Genomic DNA, 18,319 nt, shown 5'->3' with positions numbered 1-18,319 from the left:
CTTTTAATACTCCTGCAAAGAGTAAAATAACTTGCTTATACAATACTCCTGGTATACCATCCCTATGGAAAAAATATCATAAATCTCATAAAAACATGGACAAATGTAGACCAAATTCTCATAGATCTCATAGGGATGTCCCAGAAATATATATTTTGTATAGAACTGATACACCTAAATACTACAACAGAAAACTTTCATAACTTATTGTAGCATCATCCTCATTTCCACACAACAATCCCTTGCTATTTCATTGCAATTGGAGTTTGAAACAATATAAGGCGCGCAGTATGAAAAGAGAACACATGAGTTCACGACATTTTTGGCGCGAGCTTGTGGAGGCCTATGTCCAGCAGTGGACTGCGATAGGCTGAAGTGTGTATACATAAGTATAATATTGTTATATAAAGTTTATAGATTGTTGTCTATGCAATTTTATTATTAAATTATGTATTGTTTTTAAATACTTAAAAGTTTTGATGGATATACATGCATGCATGGATATAATCATGATAATGGTTTTTTATGTTGAAAATATTATTTAAGTGCAATAAAAGTTTGAAAAGTGTACAAGAGGACGATAATTTTTTGAAGCTGCAACGGTTTTGATGTTTGAGATAGTAATCCTGCTTGAATTAAAGTAGTTCATTGAATATTTGATAGTAATCGGTGGGACTAGAACACATGCATATACGTATAGTAGAAAAAGAAATGGAAAAACGATCGACGAACGAGAAAAACGGAGTGATTTATACAAAATTCCATTTTTTTATACCTCTCAAAATTTTTGAACGTTATTTCTTTAGTATTAATTATAAAGAACCTCGAAAGTGAGAAATATTTAAATAAGTTTAATTGCCAATAGTTATATTTAAAAACAACACAAGAAGTATTCATTAGGACACCTGGGCACCGTGATTTGCAGCTTTGGACAGTTTTCGATCTTCTCACACCTGCATCGACTTTTAAACTTTCTTTTATACGGCTTGTCCACTTTGGGAGAGATCGCAAATGTGTTTATCGCATTCGTAGACACCGCGTTTAAAGTATTCGTCTTTTTAAAATGACTTAATTTTGATATGAATCTGGGACTTTGGGTTAGTTTAGGTTTTTGTGTTGTAGTTGTTGTTGATGTTGTTGTTTTTTGTGTTGTGATTGCTTCTGTAGTTATAATGTCACTGATCTCTGTCGCGATTTCCTCTAATTCGGTCGTTACTTCATTATTACTGACATTGATATTGAATTCATGGTTTTCAAAAGATATGTTAGTCGGCGATACGTTATCCACTCTGGATTCAAGAGTGGTGTTCTGTGTTTCGTTGTTTGTGAATGGTTGGATTTTGACGAAGGTCACGTTGGAGTCCTGCGGCGCGGAGCTCACCGCGCTCGTGTAGAGAAGTGTTGCGAGGATGACTCTGAAAAAATATTAGTTATAAAGAATTAGTATGATTATTATTAGACTGTGGATTTTACAATTTATAAATATTAACTAGTATTTTTATAAACAAATACAACGAAAAAACTACATTTGACCCCAAATGGTTTTTTAACTTTTCTAAATGAAAACCTGTTCAATCTGAGTGCCTAGTTGAGTTTTGTTGACAGAAACGCGTTTATACGTGAAGATTATTTTGTATGGGAATTTAAACAGTGTGATAAATCAAACAACGAGTACACGGTATAACGTTTATTTTAAGACTGATTTCACAGACAATAAGGAACTTTAGCACAGACGACAAACTATTGCCACAGATGATATAAAGAAATCTTAATCACATATATAACACCTCCACCCTTAATAAGAAATAATAGAACAATAATAAAATTTATACAATACAATATAACAACAACAAACTTATAACTAAATGATTATTACATACTATGGAATTTAATCAAACCCATAACGGTCCGGTGCATTACGCACTCTCAACGGGTAACGACGTATATTTTGAGCCATTGCAAAATTATCGTTGGCACCTTGAGGCACCCCATCACCCCCCTCACCGAGCTGAGTGCCATCGGTCACGCCCTCTCCATTAAAACGCGAACTCGAGCCCCCCGATCCCGCGAAAGGGTACGCCGTGTGATCACTTTCTGAAACTATTATGTTCCACTTTTTAGATTTAGTATCTGAATTTTGAGATGACGACCTGAGTTTCATTTGGTCTATGTGTCGATGAACTACGGTACCCTCAGTTGTCTCAATTTCATAATCGGTACTGCCTATAATATCTTTAACTCGGCCTTGCAACCATTTACTTTGACCCTGATACGCCCTATACCACACAGTGTCTCCTACGTTAAAGGTTCGGTGCGAACCACCCGCTGCGCGTTGTTGATATTGCTGAGCTCTCAAAACTAAATTCTCACGGGACGGTTTTATTCTATCAAGCCTCGTACGGACAGACCTACCCAGCAAAATCTTAGCAGGACATTCACCAGTCGTATGTTGTTCAGTATTTCTGTACATTAATAAATAACGTTGTAACGCACACTCAATATCTATACGAAGTTTCAGAGCTTTTTTAATTACTTTTTTACATATTTTAACTGCATTCTCGGCCGCCCCATTCGAAGATGGGTGATACGGAGCCGAGTAACAATGTTCAATTCCATTATTATTCAAAAAGTTATTGAATTCGACACTACTAAAGGGTGGTCCATTATCACTAACAACCTGACGCGGAATGCCGAAACGAGCAAAAATTTCTCTGAGGTTAGTGATTACCGCTAAAGCTGTGGTTTCTTTCATTTTACAGACCTCGATCCATTTTGAGGATGAGTCTATGATAACTAAAAATTTATTTCCTACAATGGGACCTAAAAAATCGATATGTAGTCTCGTCCAAGGTCTAACAGGCCAGGGCCAGGGCTGCGGGGCGTGGCGGGGCGGCGCATCGCCGGCGTCCGCGCACACTGCACATTCGCGACAGCAAGCCTCGATTTCCTCATCTATGCCAGGCCACCATACGTAACTTCTAGCTATAGCTTTAGTCTTTACAATACCCATGTGACTATCGTGCAATTCTAATAAAATCTTGTTTCGACAAGTTTTAGGTACTACCAGCCTATGACCCCACATTAGACATCCTAATTCGTAATATAGTTCCGTGCGCCTATTAAAATAAGGTTTAAATTCTTTAATTTCTATGTCTTTCGGCCACCCGTCCCTAACATACGACATAATTCTACTCAAAATAGGATCTTTCCGGGTTTCTTTTCTAATAGTTTCAAAATTAAGCAAAAGGGCTTCGGAAGCAAAATGTAGATAAGTTTGCTCCGGCTCATATTCACAAACATCTTTAGCGTTTAACGCCTTGTAGCCTTGCATCAATCTCGATAGTGCATCGGCCCCATTATTATTAGTATTTATGTACTCGATAGTAAAGTCGTATGCCGATAACAATAACGCCCAACGTTGTAATCGACTCGCCGTCATACTAGGTATTCCCGAGTCTGCCCCGAATATGCTAGTTAAAGGCTTGTGATCGGTTCGCAAAATGAAATGTCTACCGTACAGATATTGGTGAAACTTTTTAACCGCGAAAACGATAGCTAACGCTTCCCGATGTATTTGGCTATAATTCCGCTCGGCCGGCGTGAGCGCCCGCGAGGCGTACGCGACGGCGCGCTCCCGGCCGCGCTCGTCCCCTGCGCGAGCACAGCACCGATGCCGCGTCCGCTCGCGTCACACGTCACTACGACCGGTTTCGATTCGTCATAGTGAACTAATATTTCAGGACTTACAAGAAGTCTCTTTACCGTCTTAAACGCAACATCTTGTTCTGCGCCCCATGACCAGTGTTTTCCTTTCTTTAACAATTCATAAAGAGGAAATAAAGTTCCAGACAAATTTTTTATAAATTTTCCGTAAAAATTTACCATACCCAGAAAAGACTTTAGTTCAGATACATTACATGGAGGAGATATTTCTAAAATCGGTTTGATTTTTTCACTGTCTACCCTCACTCCCTCGCTACTAACTATGAATCCTAAATATTTTATCTCCTCACATAAAAAGTCACACTTTTGTTTCTTTATTTTCAATCCATTACCTTTAAGGATTTGCAAGACCCTATTTACCGTATCAATATGAGAGTCCAGACAAGAATTATGTATTAATATATCATCAAGAAAAACGGTTACATTGGGAACGCCCTCAAACAATTTTACCATTATTCTTTGAAAAATACCAGGGCTTGAAGCTAGACCGTATACCAAACGGTTATACACAAAGAGACCCCTGTGAGTATTAATCACAGTCAAATTTCTAGTGTCATCAAGTAAAATTTGATTATAAGCTTGAGAAAGATCGAGCTTAGTAAAATATTTACTACCCCTGAGCCGTGAAAATAAATCGTCAACTTTGGGTACCGGGTACCTATCGACATGTAACATTTTATTTAGTGTTACTTTGTAATCGGCACATAAACGCAATGAACCATCAGGCTTATGTACAATTACCAACGGCGTAGCCCAGTCGGAGGTGTCGACGGGCTCGATGACGCCGGCGCGCAGCATGCCATCCAGCTCGGCGTCGACCCGCGGCCGCAGTGCGTACGGTAGCGGCCGCGCGCGGCAGAACACGGGTTCCGCGTCGACTCGCAGTTTTAACGTCGCCCGACCGCCCGTGAAGCACCCCAAAGTACCATCGAATAAATCCTTATGCCTGGAAACAATATCATTAATAATTACATTTCGGTCCTTAAATTTTTTTGTTTCTAAAGACAAATTATTTATGTCTATTTTTGGCACAGAAATATCTAACTCGGCCAGCCATTGCCGTCCCAGTAAACTCGTAGCGCCGACTTTGAATACGTATAAATCTAATAGTTTATTTTTCTTTCCATATGTTACACTTACTTCTAATCTGCCTAATGCGTTATCTCGACTTAAATTATAATAATTTACAGATAAATTAGCCTCCAACAATGGTAATTTTTTAAAATATTTTATATATGTTTTATAATTAATACAAGACAAGGGGGAACCAGTATCGATTTCCATCGTAAGATTAACTTTTTGTACATTTAATGTAATCCTCACCGGCTTGTATTGGCTTAGGGACATTTGATACATCGCTTCATCCACCTCCTGTTCCTCATGCTCCTCCTGGTCCTCTATCCAATGCGTGTGAGTAACTCCACGATTACTGGAATTCGCCATTGCCCCCGGCCGCCATTTTGTTTGCTCGCCGTGCGACGCAACCGAGTCGCCTTTCCCGCGATTACGTGTTGCTCCTTTCCCGCTACCTAACTTCTTCGTAGAAAAAGATGCCATCATTGAATTTCCTCCACACATCCGTCTCAAATGACCTATCTGCCCGCACCGACTACACTTGGCATTCTTAAACTTACAGTCTAACCGCCTATGCCGATAATCTCCGCATACCCAACAGCCACTAATTTGCATCCTATGCAAACCACTATCCAGGCCTGTCGAACTACGTCGTGAAGTACTCGCTGCTTCAGATACGCACGTAGCCGCCGACGACGGGACCGCGCTCGTACCCGCGCCCACGTCCGGCGCCTCGACCGCGGCCGCGTCTCGTTCCGCCGCCTCCAATACGCATGCTGTTTTCACTGCTTTTTCAAATGTGATATCTCCACTCGCAAATAATTGTTGCCGTATAGCGTCACCTCTTAGCCCGCATACGAATTGATCTCTAAGATTGTCATTTAATGTTGCGCCAAAGTCACAAAACCGAGAAAGTTTTTTTAATTGTGCCACATAACACTGAATATTTTCGTTCATTTTTTGCTTTCTCAGGCGAAAAATATACCGTTCTGCAAGAATTGACGGTTTCGGGTTTAAATGATCTTTTAACAAAGTAACGGCTTCTCGAAACGTCAAATCTGCAGGTTTCCTGGGTACCGCAAGATTCACTAACAATTCATACGCGACATCACCCACTGACGAGATTAGTATAGGCAATTTTAATTCGTCCTTAATAGTGTTCGCCTTAAAATACATTTCTAAACGTTCACAATTAAGTTCCCAATTTCCGGCTTCCACATCGAACTCACTAAGCCGACCGATCGACATTTTATATATTTTTTATTTTTACCCTCGTCGCCACTGATAAATCAAACAACGAGTACACGGTATAACGTTTATTTTAAGACTGATTTCACAGACAATAAGGAACTTTAGCACAGACGACAAACTATTGCCACAGATGATATAAAGAAATCTTAATCACATATATAACACAGTGCAGCCTAGACGATAAAGAATAGTATACGATACAATCGATACAGAGTCATCTAGCGGTAAACATGAGAACTAGGTTGCAATGTTTAGATTTACCATACAAAATGAAGTTAAAATTTACGCCCGTTATTGCGAGGCGGATTCAACAAAACTCGTACTAGGCACTCCGTTATCAAGAAGATTCCATAGATGTAGTACACTATGGATTGTGAGAAACGGATCGAATGGGATCGAGAAATAAAATGAATTTTCATTCAGTTTAAAAATATGACCGAGCAATGTAAAATTTTGTATACAACAAACAAAACAATACTTCGTGTATTGTCGATTCGATCTGACATTGGATATAAGTATTACTAGCAATACCTGTGCAAATAATTCGAACTCAATAAGTAAAAAAATTACCGACCGTCAATTATGTTGACGTTGTTTCAAAATTAAAGCCGTCATATATATAATTTGAATAATTAATTAATTTACAAAAACACAAGCAATAACAATTTTTTAGTTGTGGGTGTCGGTAGAGGAAGCGATTATCTATAAAATGATATATAATTTATGTGGATTAATTGTGTGTTTTTTTTAAAGGGAGGCAAACATCTTTACCTTGCGTGCGTATTAAAAAAAAATAATAAATATTATAATAATGAATAATAATGATCGTATAATTATGATCGTATCATGCAACCAACAAAATATCGATAGATTCTGACGTAATAATAGCCCGGCGTCAATGACCGTCTGTGATACTCCCATAATACGAGTATGTTATATATTGCATATATAACTTTAAAATATAGACACATTTGTCAAAATCAATGAATACTATCTAAAAACGATTTGTTAAATCTAATATAAACCAGTTTGTCCACCACGAGTTACAGAATATACAGGTACGCAAGGTGTTTGTAACCAAAAAAAACCTAGCTTATTATTAACACCGACAGCGTTCTAGTGCAGTGGTGCGTGTTGTAGCCTCAATGTTGCAGGTTCGATTCCCGCCGCCCCTGCCTAGCTTTCCCAACGTCCATCAATTTAGTTTACGCGGTCTACTACAGTGAAAAATTACCTTGACTATACTAGCGAAACTATATTAGTTTAGCTTATCTCTCATTAGGCAACTAGCGTTACGGCCGAACCCAATATTCAATCTAAAGATAGAGATAGGTAGTTATCATCGACTGCTAATAACTAACTATCTATCCTTTGTATTTGTCCCAATAATTCGCATAGGGGACTACTATCTCCAGTTAGCTGTAGATAGACCGGCTACCTGAGCTCTTCCTTACATTCCAGTATACGCAGCGTCACAGACGGCCTCAGTTATGTTACACAGATGTTTTGTAGTATTTAAATTTGTCATACAAATTTTATTCATATTAAAGTAATCTTGTTTTATAAAAATATGGACAAATTAATTTTTACATAGACTTTTTAATTTATAATAAATGATATTATTTTAATATGGAATCCATGGTAAATCTAGTAACGGAACGTTTTAACACGACACGAAAAGACGCTACGACGCCATTACGCTTTATTGAATCGTCGTTTCGTTTGTATTTTTTTTTTTACAAATCAAAATTCAAATTATACAAATCATTGCAAATTATACAATCATTCATCAAATTTTTTGTTTTATTCACAAGATGAGTAAAGTAAGTATTATTTCACAAGAAACTTATTAGTTTTATTCAATTAATTGTTGCAAAAGAGCAATATCACTTGAACTGCTACTTGAACTTGAGTCTGCCATTATTTTTCACTCGAAATTAATTTTATTTTAAACAAAGAAAATACTTTTTCAATTAATAAATCTTAGTTATCCCCCGAAAACTATAGATCGGATATTGTTGTTACTAAAGATAACCAACGCTACTGACAGATAGAACTCTATTATTATTGGGACGCTTACACTGTCATTTTCATACGAACTGTTATCTCTGGTAAGCTATCCTCCCTCTCGTCGATAGATAGCTTTGAAGGATAGGATTGCCTATCGTCGACAAGTTTATTGGGTCAGTAAAATGAATGATAGATAGATATTTCTGTCTCTAGTAGGACATAATCAGAGATAGATTGAATATTGGGTTCGGCCGTTAGTGTACAATGTCTTTGACCTATTAAAAATTTAAATTGAATTCTTAATCTATTTGTATAAAAACTCGTGAAAACCGGTATCTTATTACGTCCATTAAATTATTTAAAAGAGCTACTTCAGTTTTGTAAATAAGCAAGTTGTTTTCTTTTTAAATTGCACCACAGATAATGTCATTTATTCGAATTTGTTTTTGTATCAGCTGTCGTAAATATTGATGTTTAGGATTCCTTAATGAAATAAGTATAAACAATTTTTGAATAAATCCTAATGCTTTCAAATAATTAATTTCTACGTATAATAGTAATCGGCTTAATAATGTTTTTTGTAACTAAAAAATAATATTTTAGCACTTGACCATCTCATTATTACCTAATTGTTAAAGTTCGGATGTAAAAACTAAATTTGGCGCAATGTTATTTACTCTGAAATAGCAAAAGGCTAGATTTTGTCCTGGCAAATTAGTTAGTTTAGTAGTGGTTTAGGCTTTTCGTCAAATTAGTTTCCACGCGAACGTAGTTAAGGCAATCGCTACTAAGTTTTAAAAAATGTACCAAATACAAGAAAAAAGTTTACATATTCGGATAATTTTAAAACGCGCTTTAAAATTACAAAAGATACAACGCAATATTCATCTATATCTATAATAAAACTGTAACTGGTTTACGTCTTAACATAGACTATATGAAATTATTGTAAATCTTTTTGGCTTAATGCTACAATAAATGTAGTTTTTCATATAAATACAGTACTCATGTCTTTTAATTATATTATTTCTCAAAATAAGTAAGAAAATGTGATTCAAATAACATATTGTTTAAATACTAATACTTCTTTTAATTGCGTTTTCGGCGGAACCACACGGCGTCGCTCCATTTTTATAGATTAAAATTTTTAATCTTTTCTTTTCAACAAAATATACCTTTACAAGGTTTTAAGTTTGTAATCACGAATATTTCGATTCGCTAAATATAAGTTTAATAAAAGACGATATTTGTTAAAATGATGTCCATGAGGAATCTTATAAAGATATTTTTTATTAACACTAGCGAATATAATACACATAATAGAATTCTGGTGATAACTATTGGCGAGTAAAACCGGTGCTAAGTTTTGGCGACATCACGTGAAGCTCAAAATAGCGTGTTATTGTAATTTTAACTTAGAACCTATTTAGGTATACCTATGAATCGATTTGACTCGGTCTGGATCGTCGAATCGATAGCTAACGTTTGCGAGTTCAACTAAGATTGTTCCATCGTCTTCATCTGCGGTTTTCGTTGTGTACATATTTGTTATATACATAAATGTATATGGCTATTTTAATTTAGTATTTAGCTATATTATAATTGTAGCTATTTTTATATTAGTTATTAGTAATCAAAAGAGGTTGAAAGATGAGATTACCTATAAAACAATGGTCGTTCGCCTGTGGCGTCGTGTACCAATAGCTCGAATTTTGGGTAAAGCTATGGTTATTGAAGATGTCCAGACATCAAGAGACAGTCAAGAACTAGAAGAGCATATAAAATATGTTCCACGAAAAAGTACCTATATGATGACCACTTATGTTTGTGCGGGGTGCTGCAAGCCTGTGTGCCTGTAATGTTCTCGTCCTTTGTGCGTTGACTGCCACTATTTTAGCTTTACTATGACTGATGTCAGAATTTTTTAATATTTCTGCTAGAAGGAGCCCTAATGTCTATTATATGCTCGTATATTAAATCAGAGAATAAATAAGTTTTTTTTTGTTCTAGTGTTAGATTTAGTGACATTGAATGTACTACGTAAAGTCTAAAAAAGTGACATGATTGTTGATTATTCTTATTTCTATAACTATAATTGTAATAAAGAAAGTTGATTATAAATACAAGTTGTATGTTAATATAGTAGCCTGAGAACTTCACGTCCGCACTAGTGTTAAAAAAAAATTTGACGTCTATACTTAAAGGATATAATCAATTAGTAATATATTTATATAATGAATACCCACTGTTACAAGCGGGTCTTTATATAAGTTAAGTCAAATCAGTAACATATTATCAAGATATTTTTTTACAAAACATCAAAAACCTAACACAATAAATGATAAAATTTCTTGAACAGACCGTAAGACGTAATACAATATTATTATTGAAATTATGTGTAATCGAAAATTCGTACTCGAGATTTCATATATTACCGAATAGGCAAAAACAGAAAGTGAAGTTTTACGTTTATTTGACTAATTTTGTCAACTTAAAAACTTCCATAACGTAACAGGGAAAGCAGATGGGTTACTTAGCAATGTATAAGCAAGTTATTTTACTCTTTGCTTAGTAATGTTGAGGTCAGCGAACAAGTCAGGTGTTTACTTTGTTTATAACCTCTACATAACAAGCCACTTTTTTTCGTAACGTGTATAATTTTAATTTACTTAGCCCGTTGGCGCAGTTTGTAGTAGCCCTGCTAAGTTGCATTCGGAGGTTGTCCCTTGTAATAATTTCCTGAAAAACTTGTAAAACTTGGCACAAGATTTTTAACAAAAAATACTTTGTCAAAAGGAATAAGTCGGAATAAGTCTTTAAAACTCCGTAAAACTCTGAAAAAGTCAACTATTCTCAATAATTCAAAGTCCAAAATTTCAGAGATATTTCCACCAGAGGTGGGACCGATTCTCTTGTCTGGGTCTAATATTCATATTTATTTATGTGGGCTGTTACTTTTACAAGCGTTATGTTGCTAATCTTATTAATAGACGACTGTATGTGTATGTTAAGGATATTTAAAAATAATAATTGGTATAGTGGTCTTTACAGCGACACCTGTGAGGAAGCCGGGTACTGAGATCCAGATTGAAAAAATTGGGAGCCTTTAGGAGGGCTCAGAACGGACATTTGTCCAAAAGGTCCTAATTATAACAAGTAACTTGGTATGTTTTGAAAGTATATTTATATATGTATCTATTGACTGCCTTAAAAAGTTCTTCTAAATTCGACTGTATTTTTTACGTGTGTAAAATATTACACCATAATTATATCCTCATAACTTTTCACTGGTTTTGCTGATATACTTTAGTCGAAAACTGGTGCTTGACATGTGACCCCATTTTAATTTGATCGTATTTATATAATTACTTTTTCGACTACCCGCGTGTTTCTTGTCGATGTAAAGACGATCTCTTCCAGACAAATATGGAGAAAGAGTGCTGTGTATAATTACGTAATGAATTATATAGATTATAATTACATTTTGGTAGCTAATTTGCTGTAAATAAATAATAAAATAAATATGGTTAACATATAAACAGTCGTCTATTCTTAAGAGCCATTTCACAATTTTACGCTCTGCAAGTTTAGGTAAATTTGGTCGCATCGCGCGAATCGTACGAGCCGTGCGATCTTTGTGCTAGTAAGTATAGTGTGACAACCAAAAGACCATCTTGATCATTTTCTAATGTATAATAAAAATTAATAACTATGGTATAAAATGTTTTTTATATAATTAATTTGTTAAAAATTTCAAGTATGTTATATAACAACAGTCAATAAATTTAAAATAAAAATAAAAAATCAATTTTATGAAACAATTTTTTTTAAATTGATTTAGTTTTTTCAGTTTACGAATGAATCTAATATTTACGATATGAATAAAATAGCATTTTATGACATCGACACCGACAAACATATGAATTAACAAATAACAAGACAAACAGATTGCCAAACAAATGCCTATTTGTATTGATAGTGTGAGAAAAGAAAATTAAATCGACACCAACAATTTATACTACGCCAATTGGACTTTTCGATAAGTTTGTTTTTTTAATGCGAACTTGATAAAATGTGTTTTTATATGTAATAAAAAAAAATGTGAAATTGCAATGAATAAATTAACTATTAAAGATACCAAATTTCAAATAAGTTTCTTAATTAATATAAAAGGTATCACGTTTTTCCCTTTTATAAACCTCTAATGTAAAGTTCTCTTTTAAGAGTTAGCTTAGTATAAATTGCTGGTGTCGAAATTATAGATTTGTTTACAGAAATTATCATTATATTATTTTACAGTCATTTTCGTAATATGTTTATTTTATTTATATTTTATTATGAAAGTATCAAATGCGTTTTATCCGCTATAACAACAGGCGCTTGACGCGTGTGAGCGAAAGAGACGGCTGCGCAGAATTTGGCGTGGACCTTACCTCTAAGAGCGCTAGCGCTCGACTGATTTACCGGGCTTGATGCGTGGTAATATATACTATCTTTTTATTATTTAATATAAAATGTATTAAAAATAATTACATCTTTTAATTATTTTTTTTGTATTCCTTAATGATGTAAGTTTACTTTGATGAAGATAGTTTGTTAAAATTTCTTAGTTTTCTAAGAGAAATATCGCTTTTAAAATTGTACTTATTTGGAAAATATTCGTAACTTTAAATTTTTTTTATCGTTTAATAGAGATACAAATGGAATAAAAATCTATGATAGTGTGCAACAAAATTATATTCCACATATTATGATATTTTTTTAAAATGGTTTCAACGTAGAGGTTATTGAAAAGTAGGACTTCAAAGTATACATTGCGACCGTTTACCTAGGGAGGAGGCTGATGAAAAAATTAATAATTTTATACACATAATATAAATCAAAATTCTGATCCGACTATGGACTACAACAAAGGTTGCTTTATTATATTTCAAGAATATAAATTACATTATTGCATCCAACACTGAGATTAACGACGTCTTAATATTACAATTTCGCGGATTGTTACCGATTTTTGTGAAATGGCTCTTAAGGTAGGCAACTTAATGCCTATGTTTAAAGTAATAGTCATTTGATATAATACGTACGTTTTTGTAGTAAATACACAAAGCAGGGTCACTGCAAACTGCGCCATCGGGCTAGTCAACAAATGACATGAATCCACTTTGTTCTAAGCAATGAAGCTATAATTCCATTAAACAATGATATCTGTAAATTAAAAGTCGTCGCTATCTGTCCATCGCGCTCAACAATGTTGTTTCTTTTTGGTTCTGTGTTTCGTTCATTCCACGCACGCGAAGATTTTCTCAAACCGATACTAGAGTATAATGAAAATAGCCAGTCGTTTATTTTAACATTGTACAGAAATGTTTTTTATAATTATTATTATCCGATGTAAAATGTTTATTATTATATAGTTGTTTGTAATTTATATAAATAAATTTTATTTAATTTAATTAATTATAATTAAAAACAATAAATTAATTGTTATGTTCGTTGTTGCGCACGCAGAAACGCGGAAGAGTAATTCATGAATTTTCAAGATATTACAGGAGGAAGCGAAAAAACAAAACAATATTTTAGCTACTTAAATTGTACTAACTGAATCTTAATCTGTTTTTTGATACTTTTTGATAAGATAAATAAGTTAAGGCTTTAATTAATTACTAAGATACCGCGTAGCCTCTTTTTAATTGAATTATAAAGATAAAATCACGGATAGAAAAACTTTCAAATATCTAAAAGTTATATAAATATGATTATTTTACAGGAATGAGCTATATAGTACCTTATGTACCTACAATGTATTTTCTATTATCATCTCTTGTCATTTACTCACTTAAGCCTATCGCAGTCCACTGCTGGACATAGGCCTCCACAAGTTCACGCCAAAACGGCGTGAATTCATGTGTTTTGCCCATAGTAACCACGCAGGTGCAGGGTTGGCTTTGTCGCATCGAACTGTCATTTACTAAACGCGTAAATGGTACTCGTTTTTTGATATATTTCTATTACGGTGTATTATTTCAATTTTAATAATAAAGTTGCTAACCAGCTATCACAGCATATCAGAACAGTATATCTCGACCGCAGTGGTCAATCTAATTCGTGTCTTCTCCATTGTACATGACATTTACGAAATCATTCGTGAGTTTTGGCAATATTAAAATGTTAGTCCAAATGAGTGAAAAAAAAAACTGTATGAGGACCTGCAGACGGTTTCTTCGTTGTGGCGAGGTATTTCAAAGTTCTCTTACGTGGTTTTGTGTAACGATTAATTATAAATTAATCAGTAAAGTATTGTATCGATATGAGGATGTAATGTTAATATTATAATAAGCCAGAGAGTGTTTATTTGAAATCAATAATATGGTGTATTTGTGTATATTTTTGAAGTGAAAACCTTTTTTTAGCGCACCGGCGCATGGTATTTACTGCAATAAATAAACTTAATTGTTTTGTTGCAAGATAAGAAAAACACTACCTAATATTTCTTGATTAATATGTAAATATATTAGCCGTCTGTTACCGAAAGCATAATTGTGACATTGAGAGCCTGTTTCACCAGTTGTGGATAATGTTTATCCTGCACATAAGTTATGAATACTTAAACAGCGGGAGGTAGAGTATTCCATTGGGACACGTTTCCCCTCAATTATTAAACTACAACTTTTAGATTCACAATTGAGAATTTAAATATCTCATAATTAATGTGGAATTCGATTGTCAAAACAAAATCTTTTATCAGTTGGATACCCTCAACCGTCAAATAGCGCTATCCATAATCTGTAACTGTGTGTCCAAATGTAACTGGTCCTGAATGAAGATTCTGTAATTTTTTTTTTCTTCAACTATATCGTCATAGTTTGTTTGTTTCTTTCGTAAACATAACCATCCTTTATTTAACCGATTTCAAATAATACTGAAGGTTCTCAATTCGACTGTAGTGTTGTCACCTTCTTTACTTTTTGCTGAGTTTGCTGATTTTGAAATCTATTTTTAATCGAATCTGGTGCTTGTAATTCCATTTAAATTTCATCGAGATCTGACGAGTACTTTTGAATTATCCGTAATAATCAGAATTTTATTGACTATTTTTTCTACAACCTGCGTTATATTCTAGTCGGTTAAAATTGAAGTTGTTTGCAAGCAAACACACAAACCTTAACTTCACTAAAATAATACTAAAAAGAACAAAATATTTTTTTTCAATATATGGGTTTTAGCAACCGTGATTTAATCGTTTTACTTACTACCAATAACGGGTCGTAATTTAGATAAATAAAGTAGTATTCATCACTAGTATGAGAAGTATGTCACAATATATTTAAAATTCATCGTATGAACAACGAATGACAAGCGATTTATAGTATAAAAAATATTTATATGTGTCATTGTGACGAGAACAATGCGCGGGAACTTAACAGCGGAGCGACGCGACGGTTACGTGCAAACACGCCGGCAATTACCGGCGTTGATTATTGAGTTTGTATTAAAAACACCGGATATACATATAGTATACGTTGAATTTTGTCCCTATACTTTATAGTAGAAAATCTGAACTTGAAACGACTAGAGGTATAGAATTTTACAGTCAATCCGTTCGTAATAAATTTTAATATACTAAAGTTAGGGGCCGATCATAAATCACGTCACACGAATTTCACTATTTTTTGACCCCTCGTACGTCTTTGTCACAGACGGTCACTTTTAGGAGCCTCCCCCTATTTAGTGTGACGTCACATATTTTGCAATTTCACACTCATCAATTATTATTTATTAAATTAAAACACAAGTTTCAACGTTATTTTTGTTTCCATTTAACTAAGAATTAGATATAATTATTATATTTGGAAATGTGATGTCACAATACTTTGGACCCCTCGCCACCTTTTGTCACACAATGAAACACTTCTTCGACCCCGTACCCCCTTTTACGTGTAACATAATTTATGCTTGGCCACTAAATATAAAAAAAAAATATATCCATTGAACAGATAGGTAAAGGTCGTGTTTAGTTCGAGACTTATATTATTACAAAATACAAAGATTTAAATCTTTGACATAATAGAGTGCATACATGTGAGAGTTTAAATTAAACATCATATACTACATACATTCAATTTCTAAGCTAGGAATATTAAAAATATCTTTCAAAAAATGTTAATAATATAATAAATTTTTATTTTAGAAAAAAATATTACAAAGAAATACAAATACATATGTATTTGCATTTCTTATGTACATTATGTAATTTATGTACATTATGTATTAAATCATTCATATCAATACTTATAATTATTTTTCTGCGCATGTGTGTGTATTAAACATTTTTTAAGTACTTATTTAAGTTAAATCTACGAATTCCTTTGCGTTTTTATTATAAATTAAAATTAACGAATTTGCGCTAATTGTCGCGGATGTTACTTAAAGTTTTTTTAATACGTTATAATAAATAATATTTACTAGCTGAAACGCGAATTTTTACCTGAGTTGAGTCGTGTATATAAGTCGGAACGTGATGTACGAGTATTATGGTCTAAATTATACTAAATATTATAAGAATGCTAAGTTTCATTAAAATCTGTTGAGTAATATTTGCGATTAGTGTGTTCGTGTACAAAAAAATTATACAAAAAAAATACAAAAAAAAAAATTATAGGAAAATATATTTTATTGCTTTATTACAGGTAGTACCTCCATGGGCAGTACATTACATTAAAAAAGTTAGGCGTTGTTCTGAAATGATGTTAAACTAACTGCGCCTCGCGATTTAGTTCGTGTAATTTCCTATCCTGTGGGAATGTCAGTCAATGTACTTTCTTTATTTTGTTTAATAGCTCGAAAAATTGCCCTGAAAATTAATTTAAAATCAAGCCGTTTTTATTCCCCTTTTGTTTCGATTGTTTATTAGGCTTGGACTGTTGACTATACTTACCGCCTAACTTAATCTATTTAATAGATTTATAGATAGTTAGTTTTTTTTTTTTATTAAGCCGAGTTATCCATTTATCATTTATTCAAATTACTGGATTCGATTATTTCTGAAACTTATTTATTAATCCGTTTTCTAATATATTAAATTCTCGTGTGTGGCCAAAATCCTCGGAAACGGCTTGATCGATTCTTACGAAAATTTTTGTGCATATAATAGGTAGGTCTAGGAATCGGTCGTAAAATATTTTTTAAACCCCTTAGTTATAAGGGTGGCCCACCACAAAATATTTTTTTTCATTTTTTTGCCAAAACTTTATATTTTTATTTTATTATGATTAGCCATTGAAAAATACACACAACCGTTTAGCAACAGAACGTTTCGGGACAGCTAGTATGTAATATCTAAAATCTCTTTGCTATATTCTTTCACTCTTGTTAAGGCACAGGTTTAACACCATAGAGACTATTAAATGACAGTTATCAAAGCGTAAAATGATTTTTATGTATTTATAGTATAGACTGTAGATTTTATTATTTCTTAAAGGAACTCAAGACCGAAGATATTTAACTTTCTCAATATTTGCTTTATCATTTTAAAACTAAAGACAATAGGAAGATACTTTTTTAAGCTTTAAAAATATAAACACATTTTTCGAGTTAGAGATTCTAATTTTTTTTTTTAAATTTATGTCCGCATTATTTAAATTTTAAAACACCACATTTATTAATAATTACAAATAAAATTAACGTAGACGTAAATTTAAACACATCACTTAACGACAAAATTACGTATCAAAATAGTAAGGAATTCGTACTTGAACTTGTGAGTATAAAAAAAAAAAAACACTAACCGGTACATTGCGAAGGTCCTTCTCCGCGTGCGATCTTCAAAATACAACCGCCGGGGTTGGTATATCCAGCTTTTATAAAGAATCTAGTCAATTGCACTAGCACAACGTATTTAAAAACGATTCCAACTGTAAATCGTTTTTTATAACTTTAAAAATATTATAATTAATTAAATAGTATTATTTTTTATTTATGTCATGTAATATTATAATATCTCATATTTAATTGCAGTTGATGCACTGAAAAATATAAATGAAAAGAGTAAAGAAATATATAGAAACTTTTCTCGATGTTTTTTTCGCGGTCTCCGGTAAGTGACTGGCGTTTCGTGGTGTTTAATTTGGCGGGAATCGAGCTGTCAATTGTCTAATAATTACGTGGGAAAAATGATTGTTTGAAATTTTATTTATAGCTATATTTACGTTTTCGTTTTGTTTTGATGAACTTGAAAATGTTTTCCCAGTGTATATTTTTA

The 18,319-nt window shown here is 33.3% G+C and overlaps 1 protein-coding gene across 1 annotated transcript; it reads right to left on the bottom strand.

The window, feature by feature from the left end:
- Positions 1 to 831: 831 nt before the first annotated feature.
- Positions 832 to 17,923, bottom strand: LOC123663485. Its single transcript, XM_045598160.1, has 2 exons — positions 17,847 to 17,923; positions 832 to 1,415 (listed from the first exon to the last, which is right to left on the bottom strand). The coding sequence occupies exons 1-2, from the start codon at positions 17,852 to 17,854 to the stop codon at positions 872 to 874; spliced, it is 552 nt and encodes a 183-aa protein (XP_045454116.1). The 5' UTR covers positions 17,855 to 17,923; the 3' UTR covers positions 832 to 871.
- Between the last annotated feature and the right edge of the window lie 396 nt (positions 17,924 to 18,319).

This window comes from Melitaea cinxia, chromosome 20 (genome assembly GCF_905220565.1).
Source record: "Melitaea cinxia chromosome 20, ilMelCinx1.1, whole genome shotgun sequence".
Lineage (NCBI taxonomy): Eukaryota > Metazoa > Arthropoda > Insecta > Lepidoptera > Nymphalidae > Melitaea > Melitaea cinxia.
This window is presented reverse-complemented; position numbering and strand designations above follow the sequence as displayed.